This window comes from Molossus molossus, unplaced genomic scaffold (genome assembly GCF_014108415.1).
Source record: "Molossus molossus isolate mMolMol1 unplaced genomic scaffold, mMolMol1.p scaffold_m16_p_1, whole genome shotgun sequence".
Lineage (NCBI taxonomy): Eukaryota > Metazoa > Chordata > Mammalia > Chiroptera > Molossidae > Molossus > Molossus molossus.
The window spans coordinates 227,614,568-227,633,783 of NW_023425344.1; the positions used below are offsets into that span (position 1 = coordinate 227,614,568).

Consider the following 19,216-nt stretch of genomic DNA (forward strand, 5'->3'; position numbering starts at 1 on the left):
AGGGATTTTTAGGACAATGAAGCTATTCTGTATGATACTATAATGGTGGATACATGTCATGATACACTTTTCCAAACCCATAATGTGTAGAACACCAGAAGTGAACCCTAATGAAGACTGGACTGTGGGTGATGCTGATGTATATATTAGTGTAGGTTCATCAGTTGTAACAACTGTACCAGTTTGGTAGGGATGTTGATAATAGGGGAGGCTGTGCATGTATGAAGGCAGGGAGTATATGGGCAATCTGTACCTTCTGCTCAATTTTTCTGTGAACCCAAAACAGCTCTAAAAAAAAAAAAAAAAGACTTTTTTTTAAAGAAAGAATATACTTTGCCCTGGCCAGTGGTTAGAGCGTCGTCCCACGGACCAATGAGTTGATGGTTCGATTCCATTCAAGGACATGTACCTCAGTTGCGGTTCGTCCCTGGCCCTGGTTGAGTTGTGCAGGAGGCAACCAGTCGATGTGACTATCATATTGATGTTTCTCTCTGTCTCTTTCTCTCCCTCCCTCCCACCCACCCTATCTGATAATAAGTAGAAAAATATGCTCAGGTGAGGAATAAAAGAATATACTTAGAAGATTTTCTGTTTTTTATACAAGCCTTATGAATCTGAGTGTCAGTAGGGCCTCTACAAGAACTGAAAGGCTTATCAAAGTTTGTTGTCATGGAAGGGTTTGGCCATGGAGGCTCTAACCCCAAAAGTGCTTAGACTCCATACATATACTCAAACATGTGATTACTTTTTTTCTTTATGTATGTATGTTTGGAAAAATGATGAAATAAGGAGAGTTTCCTATGAAGAGTTGTATGCTAACGCAGTAGTTATCAAACTTTACATAAAGGGTTACCTGGGGATCTGTTAAAGCTCCCAAAGCTCAGGCTACACCTTATAGCAATTAAATCAGAATCTAGAGGTGGGACTTAGGCATTGGTAATTTCTAAAGCCCACCAGGCACAGTGCCAATGTGCAGCCAAGTTTGAGAACTGGTAAGCCAAAGGGTTTTTTTTTTATTATTATTTTTTGGTAGTACATGCCCCTAGCAGAAACTGAACCCGGGACTCTTCTGGTCCGCAGGCTGACGCTCAACCGCTGAGCCAAACTGGCCAGGGCGCAAAGGGGATTTTAAATTGTATGTCATCTCCATCTAAGATAGGTTCATTAGTCACCATTTCCAAAGGCCCTGGTCTGTTAGTGATTTTGCAGGTATGGAAGATACTGGAGGTATTGGGAGGTACTTGTTAGTAACAAACCCTTTAAATTCAAAATAAAATCCACATAGCTTCAAAGAGTTAAGGCAGTTGCCAAAGTGCTAGATAGCCAAGGAACAGCTTAGGCACAAGGAGAATCTGGCATATTGGGAGCAAATAAAGCCAGAATTTAAAATGTTTTTTAATCTAGCCCAACCGGTGTGGCTCAATGGTTGAGCGTCAACCCATACACCAAGAGGTTGCTGGTTCGATTCTCGGTCAGGGCACATGCCCAGGAATCAAATTTGGTTGTGGGCCAGATCCCCAGTAGGGGCATGCAGGAGGCAGCCAATCAATGAAGAAAAAAAAAATTTTTTTAATAATAATAAAATGTTAGGTAATCTAAAACATGTATGTGCTCCTGGACCTGAAAACAAGCTAAGAGCTTTGCAGTTATGATGAAGCTTCCTAACAAGAGAAATGAGTTGTAATACAATGTTATTTAAATTTAAAAGCTTAGAGGAGAAATTCGATCTGTGGAGGAGGTTGTAGATGGGAGAAGAGAAGTGCAGTGAGCAGGCAGGACAAGTTGCTTTTCTGACTTCTTCCTGATTCCCAGGAAAGCAGAACTGTCTGACAGTTCTGATTATGTGACCTCAGAACAGAACAAAATCAAACCCTAACAAAATGAAAATTGCTATATAATCAAGAAGCTAGAAATTACCTTATTAAATTAGTCAGCTTTGTTATTTCAGATAATTAGGTATTTGTGGTTTAGAGTGTCCTTATAGAAGCATTCTAATCTATGGGGGTGCAGACTGTTGTTTCTTCCATAGGGGACATCATTTCTTCAATAGAACCCTTTCTCAGATTATGATTCTACGTGGGTTGGTTGGTTGGTTGTTTTATTTTTTTATATCCTCACCAGAGGGCATTTTTGCATTTATCTTCAGATAAAGAGGGAGGAAGAGAGAAAGAGAAACATCGATGTGAGAGAGACACATCGACTGGCTGCCACCCACACGGCCCTAACCAGGGCTGGGGACAAACTGCAATCAAGGTACGTGCCCTTAGCGGGAACTGAACCTGGGGTCTCTCTGGTCCACGGGCCGATGCTCTAACCGCTGAGCCAAAACAGCCAGGGCTGTTTGTTTGTTTTGACATAATTATATAGATTAATAAGAAGTTGCAAAAATGAAAATGTATAGGGAAGTCCTCATGTATACTTCACCCAACTTCCCCTATAGTAACATCTTGTATAATATATAAACTTATGTATCAAAAGCAAGAAATTTATATTGGTGTACTCTCCAGGGTTTTTTCAGATTTCATGAGTTTGTTTTTGTATTTTGTTTTTGATTATTTGTGGGTTTGTTTTTTTTTTTTGTTAATCCTTACCTGAGGATATTTTTCCATTGATTTTTTTTTTTTTAAGAGAGAATGAGGGTGCGTGGAGAAACATTGATTGGTTGACTCCCCTCAACCCAGGTACATACCCTTGACCAGGAATTGAACCCAAGACCCTTCTACCGAGGGCTGATGCTCTAACTGCTGAGTCAAACTGGCCAGGGCGAGGTTTCATGAGTTTTATAAGCACTCAAGTCTGTGTGTAGTTCCATGCAATTTTATCATGTGTAGCTTCATGTAACCACCACTGCAATCAAGATACAGTATTCTGTGTGGATCTTGAAGAACTGTTAAGAGATATGGAATGAGTCACTTTGCTTGTAGGCATATCACCAACTGGAGTTCAGGACTTTGTATTGTTGGGACTGCTGCTTTGAGAGGTAGGTAGCATAGCTTTTGCAACATAAAGTGGCTTTTTAGTCTTATTTTTATGGGGTCAACATTAAAAGATGTGTTTCTCAATAACTATATTTTGGGGAGGTAAATCATGGTCACTTTATTGGAAGGAAGTTAAGTGTGTGTGTGTGTGTGTGTGTGTGTGTGTGTGTGTGTGTGTGTGTGTGTATTCCAAAGCATAAAGGTCTGTAATTGATTTTTTATTTGGGGGGCAAATTCACCAATTCTGGCACAACAGCAATAGACTACCAGAAAGTTCTCTGTCAATTTGTAGACTATTTAGAGACTTGCTCAATAATGTTCTAAAAACTAGCACATCTAAAAACTAGTGCATCTATCTAGTTCTTGAAACAGTAAGAAAACTGTCAACCACCCAGAGAAATACCATATGTTTGAAGTAAATAGGCATGATTTTATAATAAAAACATGGAAACAGTCTCTCATAGCATGTTCTAAACATTGTCAACATATTAAAATCTGCCTCACTTTTTTAGGTAATTACTATCTCCAGGGCTTTAGGATACATAATCATATCACCATTCACATAGCTTGAGGATTTTAATTATCATTGCACATAATATATAAAAACTAAGGCGTTTAGGAATGTACGTCCAGTGTTATTAAGCTTTCTTTACCCAGGATTTGCTGATAAATCTACAATCCAGCAAAACTGTTACGTTATACTACCTGTACCCCACTGTCTTCCTTAGAAGTTCTTATTTCTGACACTATTTTTGGCAAGAGTTCTATAGGAGAGAAGAGTTCTGGAGTTGTTCTGCTTGGTCCAGGGTCAGTAAGCTCAGCCCTGATGAAGTTATTGGGATTATGTGATGAGAAATAAAATGTCTAAACACCGAGAGAGTAATCTTGAGCAAAAGCAGCTTTGAGGGATTTATAAAGAATACTTACATTCTTCCATGTACAAATATAATTGTGTTTTTTTAATTAGGGATTTTATAGTGAGAACTTGGCAAAACATCACCCTGATTTGAAAAAGTCCATTTATTTAAAAACAGTAGCCAGAAAAAAAAGAAAACGTTTAAAGCCTTAAATATTCTGGGAAAGGTAATCACCAGCCCACATTCATGAAAGAGCAGAGGAGGAAGATAATTAACATTACTGATTATAAAATGAGAACCAGAAAAGAGACCATATTATTTTCAATTAAAAAATAAGCTTTGTCTTTATGGGAATGTAATCCTGAACATAGATGTTAGATGTTAGGAGAGGAAGACCAGGGTTGTGTCAGCGTTTCCCCTCTGCACCCACCCCGTCAAAAGCAACAACCAGCCTCTTGTAACAACTACAAAGATGTTTTGACAAAAGCAGGTCAGTGTTTTATCAAGCAAGTACCAAATAGCAATGATAGCTGTGTCAGGTAAACATGTGAACATAGGATTATGATAAAGTGTAAATGATGGAGGGCATACAGAATTTATAGCACAAGGCTTTTTTTTTTAAAGCTGGGTGTTACCTCTCAGAAAACAGTAACATACCAATTTAAAGCTAAGTTTTATGCTATCATATCACAGGTATTAGTGCATGCTACTTCGTGGTTAGTAAAAGCGAAATTCAGAATACGTTTTATTATTTTTTTAATTGATTTTAGAGAGGGAAACATTGATTGGTTGCCTCCCACACACAGTGGTCCAGTGATAGAACCTGCCACCTTTTGGTGTATGGGATGATGCTCCAACTCACTGAGCCACACCAGCCAGGGTCAGATATGTTTTATATCAATAATGTCACACATCAGTGCCATTCTTAAGCTAATAAATGTTTTGCTGTAAACAATACAAATTCATGGTTTTGCTAACAGTTTATGCCTGCTGAGTAATAATATAACATTTACTGAGCACATACTGTGAATTAGGAGTGTGCTGAGAACATCATCTGTATTGTTTTATCTTAACCTTAGAATAGTACGATGAGGTAGGTGCTATTTTATTACTCCTAATTTACAGATGAGAAAGTTGAGGCCAAGAGAGTAATTTGTGGAGATCCAAGGTGCTTGAACCAGGATGAAAACATGCTCTCCAGCCCTGGCCGGTTTGGCTCAGCGGTTAGAGCGTCAGCCCGTGGACCGGGGAGTCCTGGGTTTGGTTCCCGTTAAGGGCACGTGCCTCGGTTGTAGTTTGTCCCCCGCCTGGTTGGGATCATGTGGGTGGTGACCACTCAATGTGTGTCTCTCACATCGATGTTTCTCTCTCTCCCTCCCGCTCTATCTGGGAATAGATACAAAGGTGTCCTTGGGTGAGGATTAAAAAAAATTTAAAAAAAAACGGTTAAAGGAGTTCATCACTACCAAACCGTTATTATATGAAATGATGAAGGGTCTTTTTAAAGAAAAAGATAAAATGTATGAACAAACAAAATGGCAATGAATACATATCTATCAACAATGGAATCTACAAACAAAATGAACAGGAGAACAGAAACATTCTCATAGATACAGAGAACATTTTGTTGGTTGCCAGTTGGAAAGGTGTTGGGGGATGGATGAAAAAGGTGAGGGATTAAGAAGCACAAATTCATTGCTAGACTGACAAACCTCAAAGGGAAAGGGGTTGGGGGGGTGGAAGAAATAAACCAAAGAACTTATATGCATAACCAATGGACACGGACAATAGTTTGGGAAAAGGTGGGAGGGGGGCGGGAGTGGGGAGGAGGGGGTCAATGGGGGAAAAATGTGGAACATCTGTAATGCATTTTACATCCAACAATAAAGATGTGGAAAAAATAAAAAATAAAAAAAAAAAATAAAATAAAATAAAATAAAATCAATACAAACATAAAAAAAAAAAAAAAAAAATTTAAAAAAAAACAATCTCTCCAGAACTCATGCACCAAACCACAGAACTCTACTTAGGAAAGTATTGGTTTCGGGGAAAGTAAAGGGGGGTTGGTGAAGGCAGCAGATCAGATAACTGAGGAGAAAGTGGAGGCACATTCTTGCCTAAGGCTAGCAGTTTTCAAGGAGACGGGAGTCTGAGCTGCAGAAATCAGTAAATAAGCGGAGGAAAAGGATTTTCTAAGGAAAGACTTGGACATGACGTTTGTTTGAGAGTTGACTCTGGAGGATTTGAAAATGACAAAACAAGAGTTTGTGAGCCTGCAGAAGTGATTGTGAGGAACAAAATAACCCTAGCAGACTCCTCAGTGAGCAGATGGACATGTGAAACTGGTGAGGTTTGGGGAAGATGTTCCTCTAGAGGTTAACATCTGGGGGGGTGGTAAATATGACTGAGCATTCAACACCTGGGCACTTGGTTACACTATTTAGGTTTATGTAGTATGAAAGAGCTTCTTCTATAGGAATTCTCTACCCCTAAAAAATCTCTTTTCATGAATTATTTCTTTCCACAGTTGAGCATGTAATACATACAGTGTAGGTACCATGATCTACTTCAGAGATACAGATTGCATTATTAATACTGTCAAATAGGTCATCAGAGCTTATTCTTTCCAGTGAATATTGTGTATACTTAAATCTGGCCAAGAATATTTTATACTCATAAGAAGTATTTGCCATATTGTCACGAGCTTATTTCCCCCAATGAAGCATAATTTAATCATCAGCCTGACAGAATCATAACTTATATTAGCCAATGTGTTCTGTATCTCGTTACCAGCCATCATTCTATGTCATTGTCTTTTCTAATTTTTTCAGTTCTGAAAGAATGATCCTGCTTTATATGAAATCTGTGTGTGTACCTAATAGAGTTTGTGTAAAAATATCAAAGGATTTTTGGACTTTCCTATATTTTTAATGAATGCATTATCAAACTGATCTTCTTTATAGAGCTAAGGGTCAAAACTATAGGGGAAAGCTAGAAACAAAGATTATGAAAATTTAGAACTTATAGGGACCTCATCCAGGAAACTGGTTACCAAAACTTTAGCTAATTTTTCTAAATGCACATGTAAAATTATGTTATGGCAGTCCTACTTTAAATTATTTTTTCTGAGGCTTCTATATTTTGTCATTGAAAACAAAGACAATTTTTAGAAGGACCTGTGGACCTCTACATAGAGTGGGGCTGTGTTTATTCAAAAGCACTGTGTTATCGCTGCCATGTCTGCCCTCTCCTTTCTCTGGTGGAAAGAACATGGGTTGGGCACTCGTACGTCCGGAGATACCTTTGGCCTCTTCACAGTATGCATCTGATTTGGAGCTGTGTATACTACATGAAACCATGTTTGAAATAAGGTTCCTTGAAGTAAGCCTTTTTCTGCATGGGACATCAATTAACTGCCTGCTTTTTGTTGCTAATTGGGCATTAACTCCTAAAGAGCACCATCGTCATAAAACACTATCCACTATTGAAGCATGAGACAAATATGCAGTATTCGACCATGCTCAGAACATGTCTAATATGGGAGAAAATAATGCCCACATATACCTTAATGGAAAGAGTGACCAGACCTTGGCAATGTTATGGCTGCTGAAAGAACAATAACCAGCTCAGCTTACACTCAAAATGTGTTCCCAACAGAAAAAGAGACATACTTGGTAGAAACAGAAAAATATAATAAAATAGACTTCTGTTGGCAGAGCATATATATTTATACATTCTTTTGTGTTTAGCTCAGTGGTTAGAAAACAGTTCCTGGAAAGACTGTAGGACACAAATGTTTTCAATTTGAGCTTGTACATTTCATCTAATTGGTCCCTGGGACAAGGTTCACTGCCCTGGAGGTGACTTGGCTCTGTCTTTAAAACACACAGTAATGAATTTCAGGTTTGGGACAGAAAATGGCTGCTCCGTATCAGACAATCATGTGAACTTGGAATTGTTTCCCATGAGCCTTACACAGCTATGTAATATCACTCTGGATAGTGGGCTCTCCTGCGGTCTCCAAACACACAACTGAGTGCCCTTGCTCCGGGTACTCAGGGTTTGCCTGCTTTTAAAACTTAGATTTGGCAGAGTCCTTCACTTTTGTAAAGGAAACATTGTGAGAGAAAATAGGGCAAAGATGAGCTGAGTGCAACTGGATGTATTGGAGGACACTTCAAAATAACTTTAACACAACCTGAGAAGATTAGTTTGGGCTGGGTATGTTTGTTTTGTTTTTCCTCTCAGTTGTTTGAAGTAAATGACAATGCAAAAGAAAGCCATCTTTTATACCTTTTCATGTTGACACATCTAGTAGTAGTTTAGGGATTTCATCTCATCAGATCCAGCCCATCCGAAAAGTCAATGAGGTGGGTAATTGAATATGAAAACCTGTTGTATGTAGATGGGAAAGAAGTAAGCTAATGATGTCATAGACACCCCTTAATCAGAAGGACAGGACCCAAGCTGTGTGCCCCTCACCACAGCCTGCACACCTTTGGGCAGAGCTTCCGAAGACTTGATTCTATCTTAGAAGACAGGCGCAATTACTCGGCTTGGCAGACGACTTGCCTGTGTCCTCAGAGTGAGTCACAATTTGCGTTGGGCTAGTTGGGGGAAAAAATAAATGTTGATTTCATGAGTTCCTTTATCTGTGAAATATGACCATGGGCTGTAATTTCCTTGTGGAGTGCAGGAATTTCCATTTCTGTGTGTGATACTGTATTTGTCCCATGTGTGCCGTTCATCATCTGTGAGGCTGTGCACAGGCTGTGCAAGTCTCCTGTGGGCCTGTTTCCTCCTTCCTAATTGAGGCAAGGTGGGCAGGATGATCTGCTAAGGCCCTTTCTAGCTTTTGCATTCTGAAGTTCAGCTTCTGCACATGGAAGGTTGGACATCACTTCTATGGGTCACCTAGAGACAGTTTGGGTTGTCCAGCAAATAAACACTTCCAGCAGGCAAATGTGAATGAACAGCAACATTCCAGTTCTGCCGAGTTTGTTGGGCTTGCTGGAATGATCAGTGAAAATCCTGGGTGATAAAGCACACCTAAGTGCTATGCAGGGGTTGTCCAATGACAGTGCTTACTGGAGATGGTGGTCTGCTTAGGATCATGACAAGGAGCAAGAGGTGGTCAGGCTACAATCTGGCATCGGAAGGTCTTGGGTTCCTCCACACTCCTGACTGCCCCTACCAGCCCCAATGCCCTAGCCTTGTACTTTGGCAAGTTACGTCACTATTTTAAAACTTCTGTTTGGTGTTTTTTTTTTTTAAATGAAGGTAATGTCTACTTTTCAGAATAAAAAGCTTAAAGATCATGTACTTGAAAGCATCTAGCAAATAGGTAGAGCTTGATAAATAGGTAACTAAAACCAGCAATTTGTCAAACAAACCAAATAAGATAAGCTTATCTGACAGCCCGAGGGGGTTGGGGTGGGCTCTAACATTTGTGTAGTGAGTAACGTTTCCCAGAGTACTGTAGGACTTGTTTAACAGATGCAGAGAATACCTGCAAGTTCCTGGGCTCACAACACTTGGAAACAGTGGAGTGGAGATTTAGGTCTTCTGATTTTTAAAAAGTTGTGTTCCCTTTACAATATGCTACCAACACACCATTACACTTGGTTTATATATTTTATAGTTAAGGTCAAACTTCTGATGATTCTGGAAAAGGAAATAAATGATCAGAAATGGTAGTAGTACCTGTTGGGGGGGGTAGGTCTATCCTTGTGCCCTTTTTATATTACCACAGCTGCCCTGACTGCCATTTAAGACAACCCCAGGAGGCCCTGGCCAGTTGCTCCTCACTTTGTGGGATCTTAATTCCGAAACGGCTCCTGGGGATAGCTGGAAGATTTGAATATCTGTGGAATGTCACTGTCCAGTTTCGAAATAATTTTATAAATGGGTTTCTTCCAGGAAGGATCTGAGTCTTTCCCTGCGGAGACAGCCCTGAAGAACTCCTGTAACGTCAAGCTGGCGACTTCCAAGAAGCAATCTGGGACCTGCACTCCCAAAGAGACACACAAGAAAGAAAAGACATGAGGCTGTGAAGCACTGGAGCTGTACGACCTCACTGCCTGGTGCCGCCTGTTCCCTAGTGATGGGCCAATAAGAGCATCCCTGCCGTACTGGCCCCTGGTTCTTGCAGCCCTGGGAATCTCCTGCTTCTTCATCAAATACAAACCTTCGAATGATGGTACCAATGAGACAGCCCTGGGAGAAAGCATATTAAGGACAGTCCCTTTGTAGCAGGAGCTGATTCCACTCATGGGTGACATTTTTAGTAAGTGGGAAACTCTTACTCTGATGGAAATTAAACCTGTGGTTCAAAAGAGGTGTATAGCATCCATTTCCTTAGTGCCTAATATGGAAAAGAGTGCCCCCAAGTTTATGACTGTTGTACTTCATCCCACCATCTTTTGAGGCTGGGTCCATAGGACTTGGAATCATTCCTGCTTCCAAAACCAACTATAAGGTTGAGGGGGGCTAAAGAATATGTTCCAGAACCTCACTCAGACTGGCACCATAATCAATGGGGCATCCCACAGGTCTTCCAGATCCAGCCTGGCCACCACCGCATGCCAAATGACCACCCCCACTTGGAAAGATGTGGCAGTGCTGCCCGTCCCATAGTCCTGACCCCACAAGCCTCAGGTCCATTTGACCCACAGGTCGGCTTATGTTTCCACACATTCGGATGGAACATCTGACCAGTGCATGCCAGCAATTCTTTCTTTCTTTGGATTTATCAATAAACTGCTCATTGTGACCACAGTGCAGTGAAAGTCAGGAAGAGGTGAGTGTGGTTGGTGAGCAGGCATGCCTGGTCACCTTCAGAACAAGATGGCAGACTAACAAAGCCGCCAGTGCACGCGGGAGATGTATCTGGATTAGGAGTTCTCGCCAATGACACACAGACACTCACCCTGTACCGATGCCTCACCTCTAAGGTGCTACCAGTGTGCCTTCAGAGAGATCCCCAAAGGACTCAGAAGCTTGAATATTGTTTGTTCATTATTTCCAGAAAGGATTGGAGATGACTTGCCTGGAAGGCCCACAAATAAAACTGTTCAAGTGAGAATAAAGAGAAGAACCAAATGATGAACAGAAATTGTTGTAAAGAAAACTTGGGCCAAGACTAGGTGTTGCAGCTGAGCCCAGCATTTAGTCCTGGGCCTCCTGTAAACTGATAATCCCAGAGTATTAAGTCCAAAATGGCATAACGCCTGGCAGACCTCTGCTTAAGTTTCAGAATGAAGATCGACTGTATATTCAGTTTGCAGCACCCACTTGTTGCCCAAGAGAATCTACTGAGGCTGTGATCTTTGCGGATGGTACAGAGATTGGCCCCACGCTGCCCTGGCTCTCAGTGACTTAAGGACAGACACAGAGGGGATCTTTCTAAAACTCCAGCCTCACTGGACCCAAGCACGTGGTCTTACCTCAAAGTCATTTCCCTTGTTATAGTGCATATTGAGAGCTCGAAAAAGTTCGGAGTCACGGAGAACCAGCAGCATTTTGGGATTTTTGATGCCATCTGAAACTGCTTGCCGGGCAAATTTCTCCATTTGGATGTAATAGAACTCACGGAAGTTGCTGAACCACTTGATCATCTGGGAGGTAATGCAGCGGTTGAACTGTACAAACAACAAACTTCCATCAAGTCAGCTGTTTACCATAAGGTGCTCAGAGGTAGAACTGTCAGAGGTTAATAAGAATGGCTTCAACCAACGCTAAAAAGGACTTCCTTTGAAAAAGAAGCCATGGCTATTTGCTAAGCCTATTCAGTTATAGAAAAATCTGAATTAGCTATAGTCCCCATTAGAAAATAAATGTCTTCTGATGACCTGGTTTTATGAAGGTTTTTCACCCATGAAAAGCTTGCCATGGTGTCTAGTTGTGACTTTGGGAGGGTCCAGGGTCAAGGCCAGTTTGATACCAGCTTCTGCTGTGCCCAGGCCAATTGCATGGCAGCCCCAGAGCCTTCTGCCTGACAAGGGTCAAGGGAAGGGGTGAGTGTGTAGGTCAGAGAGCAGTTTATCAGCAACTTGGAATTTCAGAATGAATCGAAATCAGAGCTTGGTGTAGGGATCAACCTAGAAATGCAAAGAAATGATACAGATACAAAATATTAGCCCTAACCCAATACCCAGGGCAAGGGGAAACCCTTAGAAATTTTATAGGAACAGGCAAGGTCTGGTTCCAACCACTGGAGCTGGATTTTCCTTATTGTCACACTAGATCTGTATGTACCTCTACTCTGTTTGAATCACAGCTATTTGAATGTCATTTTACAGTGTCCAACTCTTTACATATTCTGTCTTTTCACAGTGTCCTCAGCAAAGACAGAACACTAGGCCAAAGATGCCAATTACTAATGTTTCTCACTCCCCCTTCTTCCCTCCCCATGTGTTTCTGGGTATATCTGCAGCTCAAACGCTTATAAGTTCAAATACCCAACCTTCCTAACTTCCAAAGTTATTCATGATTATTGAGGCTGAGTCTCACCCCAGAACTGGAAATCACAACAGTGCCACCAACATTAAGGAGAGCTAAGGTGCGCACATGCTGACCTAGGACTTAGCTCACACTGGGCAAAGCCCACTGCCACTTGGGAGTTTTGCAGAAGCTGATACTCAGTGGAATGACTTTACCTGTACATCGGGGAAATAAGCCTTCAGGAGGTTTGAGCTGGGATAGCGTGTGAAGAAAAACATTAGTTTGGCCTTCTTCAAGTGACTGGGATTTAGACCCTCCTGGATTTATCTCAGTGTCAAGGAAAATTAACACCAGTTTATAAAATAGTATTATCAAAGTATCCAAACAGTAAATTAATTGTCCCATCCCTCATGGTTTGAATTTTATTTTGGTTGAATGGTATATTTGCTCCATTTTTGTGTCTCTAGCAAGTCTGATCCAATAAGCTTTTTCTTTCCGGATGCTGAATACTGTGTGTGTGTGTGTACACCCAGTACAGTACAGTTGCAGAATTTAAAAACCACTTTGATGTGTAAAAGTTCTGTGGCATAAATAATGTCAATACAGTTTGTTGTACTTTGCATGTGCTTTCAGAATAAATAGGATGGGAAGAGATGGCAGCTCTATCCCAGATAAATCATTTCGAAACCCCAAGAAGAGATTTACTTTCCCTGCTGCCTCAGTTTCCTCATCTGTAAAATGAGAAGAGTCACCTCGATGGTCCCATTCTGGCTCTCATAATTGCCTTTGCAGTGCTTAAGCCAACAGTGTCTAACCGGACAGTACCAGATCACAGTTCGTTTTGCCTCAAGGAACTTGAACTGCTGCTCTGCACCTGCCCTCTGTTCGCCTGGAAGAACTCTCCCTCCTTCCTGTCTCAGCTCAGACGCTTCCTCCTCTGTGAAACCTTTCCTTGCCAAAGTAGACCTTCCTTACCCTGAGCTACCAGTTCTTTGTACAAACATCTGTTATGGCAATGACCTTACTGAACTTTTTACTGCATGTTTGTCTCCCTTTTTAGACTGTGAGCTCCTCAAGAGCAAGGACCTTATATTTTCATCTTTGTATCCACATGCCTAGCCCACTGCTAGGAACATAGGTGCTCAATAAATGTGTGTTAGCTAATGGAATGAGTGAATGATTACATGGTCAACCTTAATCCATACCCACATAGGGAAAATGTATTTCAACCCATACCTCAGTCTGGGAACAGATCCCTTCCCCTTGAACGAGCAGGAAGCTGCGGTTTGATGGCCTAGCACCAGGGTGGGAGGGAAATAAGATTTTTACACAAGAACATTTAGCATTGCTGGGACAGTCTTGGGGCTGGATGAGAAGCTTTACACAGAGGAACCTTGGAGCTCACGTCTGAAAGCTATAGCTTTTGGACAACTAAGACTTCTCAGTAGGATGTATCAGTTTAGCCAAAGGAAACCAACTGATTATAGTTATGGCTGGCCTAGCACCCTGCCTCATTGGCACTGCTTATCCTTATGGGTTCATAAGTACTGTGGAAAGAATCCTCAAATCCAAAGACCCAGTTTTAGATGCTGATTTTGCCACCTATTAGCTGTGTGACCTTGGGCAAGCCATTTACTTTCTCTGGACCGTTTCTAAATGTAGAATGTAGTGGTTAACGCTTGTACTTGTCACCCTGGCTGGTGTTTCTCAGTGGTTAGAGAGTTGGCCCGTGCACCAATGGGTTACATGTTTGATTCCCGATTAAGAAAATGTACCTGGGTTGCAAGTTCAATCCCCAGACCTGGTCAAGGTGTGTGCAGGAGGCAACCAATCAATGTGTCTCTCACATCGATGTTTCTCTCTCTCTCCTCATCCTTCCCTCCCTTCCATTATCTCTAAAATTCAATGGAAAAAAACATCCCAGGGTGAGGATTTTTGAAAAAACAATGCTTGTGCTTGTCAGTCAGATCCTGGGTTTGGATCCTGGCTCTGCATGTGTCTGTCTTGTGACTTTGGGCAAGTTCACTTTTCTGCCCTCGCCTCTCAGATACCAGATCTAGAGTGGAGTTCAGATTTCAGTTCTGTTATTTTATAAAGGTAATATAGTATGTGTACCATATGTTAGTTAACCCCCACCACGGAGGCTGTGGCAGCCAAGTGTAATCCAATACATTAATATTGCTACAGCAAAATGGGTGACTATTTACATTAAGTGGGACAGTCTATAAATAACCTCCAATCAGTGCATGTCAGGTTTTGCCGTCAAAAAAGTTCCCATCAGCATCAGGGGAAAGAAGTCAGGGATTCGCAGGGCGTTCTGACTTAGAACGGAGCTCAGTGGTGGTAGACACGGACATGTGAAGTGCTGGTGGCAGTGCCTGCCACAGGGCACAGCGAGTGCTACCCTCGTTATTAGCTCCTCGTCACACCTGCTTTACCTGTTTCCCAGGGATGTCATGAATGTGAAGGCTCTTTTACAGGTCAAAGTATCTTGCTCTTAGGTGTCTTTCATGGACCCCAGGAATAAATCTCTGATGCTGGAAAGTAGGCAGCAGGAATGAGGGAATAGCTGGGAGGCCAGGATGCTGCCTGGAGCCCCAAATCATTCCAAAGGTAGCCAAGTACCTCGCCTGCACTGCCAGGCCCGGTGGATGGGCCCTGAAACCTGAAGCTCTCTGAGCCTGATCCTCGTTTCACAGGGCAGGGCCAGGCACACAGTGGGTGCCTGAGAAAGATCAGCGTGCCCCTCCCAAGAGACGTACAGCAGAGACCCTCTGGGGACTGAGTCAGGTTTCTTCCACCACTGCCTGACCTTAACAGGAGTCTTAACCAGTGGTCTCTTATCAAAGGCCCACACAGGTAGCCTTTCTCACACAGGGTGATCGCCTAACCAGATACTATGCTGATATCTCTATGCCTCCAAGATTCCCTGCTGCCTGGGAGGCAGTGGTGGCTGGTGAAGTGTTCTCAGCATTGGTTTTACTGTCGGTACTGCCTGCCTGGAAAGCACCTAGCAGCACCGAGCTTTGGGGTGTTTCCAACACCTGTGACCAGCAGGGGGCGCGCATAGCACTTAGGACACAAGAGCCGGCCCTGGTGTGGCAGTGAGCTCGTCCCACCGGATCCTGCCGCCTTTACTTTAGATTGCCAGACAGAGGGTACGTCTGTCTGTTCACACCATAGACCCATCGACGCCTGGACACTCAATTCAAGGCTGCCCACGAGAAGCAGCAGCGTGAGTTCAGCTCGCTTTTAAAAAAGCAACGTCCAACATACGTTGTGAGAAACTTTAGTCCTACAGGATTCATGATGGAAGAGGGTTCTTTGGTCATGAGTTTGGGACTGCAGACATTCTCCTCTTAGAGCTTCATGTTGGACTTTCAGCATGTTAAAGGCTCTGAGAAGTCCCGAAACAAAGAAACTAACCCAGTAGTTACCGAAGCTACTTTTTTTTTTAACTAATTTTTTTTCTTTATTGATTTTAGAGAGAGGGCGAGAGAAAGGGAAACATCGATTGGCCGCCTCCTGCATGTCCTCCACTAGGGATCAGGCCCACAACCTGGGCATGTGCCCTGACCGGGAATCGAACCCGCGACCTCCTAGTGTATGGGTCAATGCTCAACCACTGAGCCACACTAGCTGGGCCAAGCTACTTTTTTTTTTCTGATTCAACAACTATTAATATCCTGAGGGAGCTTCACTGTGAGAAACATTGTTTAAGAGAGTGTCTAAAGGTGACAATGGTTACACAATAGGTCCAGAACGTCACACACCAGCCTGGCCCCTCAGCCTTAGGGGAGGAGGGCTCCCCTCCCTCCACACACCTCAACCCTCAGCTCTAGTCTTCTCAGCTGCAGCTTAGAAGCTGTATCTTAAACGGAAGTCTCCTTACCCTCTTCCAAGCTGCCTCAGGTCTAGTGCCTGAGGAAAATGTCTCCTTCTGCACCTGACTCATACGCTCTGGCCCCTCAGATCTTCCTCATGAATTATCTAGATCGCGCAGGCCTTCTGCCTGTGGAGCAGGGCTGGGGACCGCGCCGCAGATGAGGCCATTCCTTTGACTCTTTCTGCTGACGTACGTGGGCAGCTGACAACCAAATTATAGAGTTCTTGGTATTTGTGGTATTTTGGAAGCCCATTTGAATTTATTTATTTTAGTTTATTATTATTATTATTTTTTATCCTCACTGGAAGACATTTCCACATTTATTTTCAGACAGAGCCAGAGGGAGGGAGGGAGGAAGAGAGAGAGAAACACTGATGTGAGAGAGACACACTAAGTGGTTACCACCCACACGACCCCAACCAGGGCCGGGGACAAATTGCAACTAAGGTACGTGCCTTTAGTGGGAACCGAACCCAGGTCTCTCTGGTCTGCGGGCTGATGCTCTAATGAGCCAAACTGGCCAGGGCAGAAGCCCATTTGAATTTAAAAACAAACAAACCCTTTCAGATCCAAAGCAGTAAGTCAGTAGTGGTAGAATCCGATGTGTCATGGAGAAGATAAATGAACCTTACTTCCTAGAATGCGGTCACCACTTTCTCAGGAACCCAATAACTGTGAGCCATGGGGAAGGAAGGCCTAGAAGCAACATTAAGAAGACAATAGAGAGCCCTGGCTGGTTTGGCTCAGCAGTTAGAACATCAGCCTGTGGTCCACAGAGACCCGGGTTCAGTTCCCGCTAAGGGCATGTACCTCAGTTGCAGTTTGTCCCCAGCCCTAGTTGGGTCGTGCGGTTGACAGCCACCCGATGTGTCCCTTTCACGTCGATGTCTCTCTCTCTCTCTCTCTCTCTCTCTCTCTCTTCCTTTCTCTCCCTCCTACTCTATCTGAACAAAAAATGGAAAAATGTCCTCGGGTGAAGATAAAAAAAAAAGAAGACAATGGAGAGCCCTGGCTGGTTTTCTCAGTGGTTAGAGTATTGGCCCGCGGACCAGAGTCTCGGGTTCAATTCCAGTCAAGGGCACATACCTCGGTTGCAGTTTGGTCCCTGGCCCTGGTCCTGTGGGAGGCAGCTAATCTATGTGTCTCTCTCACATCAATGTTTCTCTCTCTCTCTCTCTCCCCCTCCCACTCTGTCTCAAGATAAATGGGGTAAGAATTTAAAAAAAAAAAAAAAAAAAGACAGTGGACAAAACAAAGCTCTTCCCTATGCTATGGAGCCATTTGTCCCCACCTCCCCTCCTTCCAGACTCCGTTTCAGTGGACTGCGAATGAGACCGCCAGCCGCTAGGAAAGGATATGTGGACTGAAGCAAAGGGAAGCACACCAGTGCCAGCCTGCAGGCCACCCTGCTCCATCTTCACGGAGGGAAGAAAGGGCAGTTTTTCCAAACGGGTAGAAGTGAAGGGCACGGGGTGCTGCTGCTGGCTCAAAACCGATGGTCGCAGTTTGACAGCTCCCCAAGGTCGCAGGGCAGTCTCCGAGGGGGGGTGACTTTGGGAAGAGGCATCCTGGGGAAGCCTGCCGCTCCAGTGACCAGTATGTCCGTGACCCGGGAGCTGGCTAAGCATCTGATTTTCCTGCATGTGGGAAGGCACAGTCAAGGGACACTTTGCTGTGGGGCCCTGACAGGGTGTGGAGATCATTCTCAGAGAGACAGGGTATCCAGGAGAGTCTAGAGGCTTAGCCAGTGATACATTGCCCAGTGGACCCCCGGCCGGTGCCTGGGCCCTCCTGGGCAAGGCGGCCAGCGGAAGAGGGTCTTTACAGGCACCTCCCTCGGATGAAGTCTCACTTCTACTCTCTGGCACCAGCTCCTGGAAGCTTTGGCCCAGCTGGGTCAGGTGGCCTGGTGGATCCAATAGTACCTTTTGCAATACTGCGTCCACAGCCTGGGACACTGCCCCAGTCAATTCTTTCCTCAGAATCTCCAGCAAAGCTCGTGCTCCAGAAGAAAGAGACCTGGGTTCCTCAGGCTGGTGTTCAACCTCTGCCACCCTGTGTTTCTCCACCCCAGAAAGGTCCCCACCAGAACCCTGCTGGTCGCTGTCCATAGTCCAGGGCCAACGCCCGTAGCCATTCCTCTGCTTCGCACTGTGAGCACCCGGAGCTGAGTTCCCAGACTCGGCAGCCTGCAGGATGTGCTCTTGCAGTTGTCTCAGCTGTTGCTTCAGCATGTGAAGCTGTTCTCTCACATGGGGGCCCCCCTTTTTGCTGCCGTGGGTCCCAGCAGGGCCCGGTTTCGGGGGGTTCTGCTGCATGGGAAGGCTCTGCTTCCTCTTCCGCTCCCGGGCCTTCTCCGGGCAGCTTGGGCTGTCCCTGGCTCTGACACTGCCCAGCACCAGGGGGTTCGGGGAGAGGCACATGCCTCGGATGATGGTCTCCACTCTGGCCCTCTTTGCCTGGACTTGCTGATCCCCAAACCAGTCAGGGTCAGTGAGGCTGGAATTAGGGACCTGGTTCCAGGAAAAGGAGGAGTCTCTGCCCTGCTCACAGGGCGATGGGTTTCTCCTACCTTCCATACAAAGTTCTGCTGGCTGGGCGCAGGCCCGAGATGGAGAAGAAAGCAAACTAGGGTTAGGATCCATCCCGTCTCCACAGGCACTTGCTCAGAGACTGTGGCATTAGTTGGGGCTCTGTGAGGGAATCCCTCCTCCTAACGTCCTCGGCTGGAGTTGCAGCAGAAGTCGGTCAGGGACTCAGCCTCTGGGAAGCCGGGGCTTATGAAATCCTGGGCTGACTCTGAAATTAAAGACAAGAAGAACACAGTGCATGCAACTTTCAGCCTTGCTTTTCAAACTCGAATGTGCAAACAGATCATCTAGGGACTTTGTCAAAATGTGGATGCTGATTCAGCAGGTCTGGGGTTGGGCAGGGACTCTGCATTTCTAATCAGCTCCCAGGTGTTGTGGTGCTGCTGGTTTGGGACCACACTTTGAGGAGATTCCCAAGGGTGACCCTCCAGGGAGAAAGTTCTGCCAAGGCGTAGCAGCAAT

At 44.1% G+C, this 19,216-nt stretch overlaps 1 protein-coding gene across 1 annotated transcript; it reads right to left on the minus strand.

Moving 5' to 3' along the window:
* Positions 1 to 9,654: 9,654 nt before the first annotated feature.
* Positions 9,655 to 18,915, minus strand: PROX2 (prospero homeobox 2). Its single transcript, XM_036251270.1, has 3 exons — positions 18,089 to 18,915; positions 11,281 to 11,475; positions 9,655 to 9,840 (listed from the first exon to the last, which is right to left on the minus strand). Exons 1-3 carry the CDS (start codon positions 18,806 to 18,808, stop codon positions 9,655 to 9,657), a joined length of 1,101 nt encoding a protein of 366 aa, XP_036107163.1. The 5' UTR covers positions 18,809 to 18,915.
* Positions 18,916 to 19,216: the final 301 nt, after the last annotated feature.

What these genes read in the sequence shown, in the direction of transcription:
- PROX2 (XM_036251270.1), bottom strand. Translation starts at nt 18,808, where the DNA reads ATGGATCCTAACCCTAGTTTGCTTTCTTCTCCATCTCGGGCCTGCGCC. An exon ending in TGGACGCAGTATTGCAAAAG is followed by an intron (nt 11,476 to 18,088) that starts GTACTATTGGAT and finishes TTGTTTGTACAG; the next exon opens with TTCAACCGCTGCATTACCTC. An exon ending in ACAAGGGAAATGACTTTGAG is followed by an intron (nt 9,841 to 11,280) that starts GTAAGACCACGT and finishes TTGGGAGTGCAG; the next exon opens with GTCCCAGATTGCTTCTTGGA.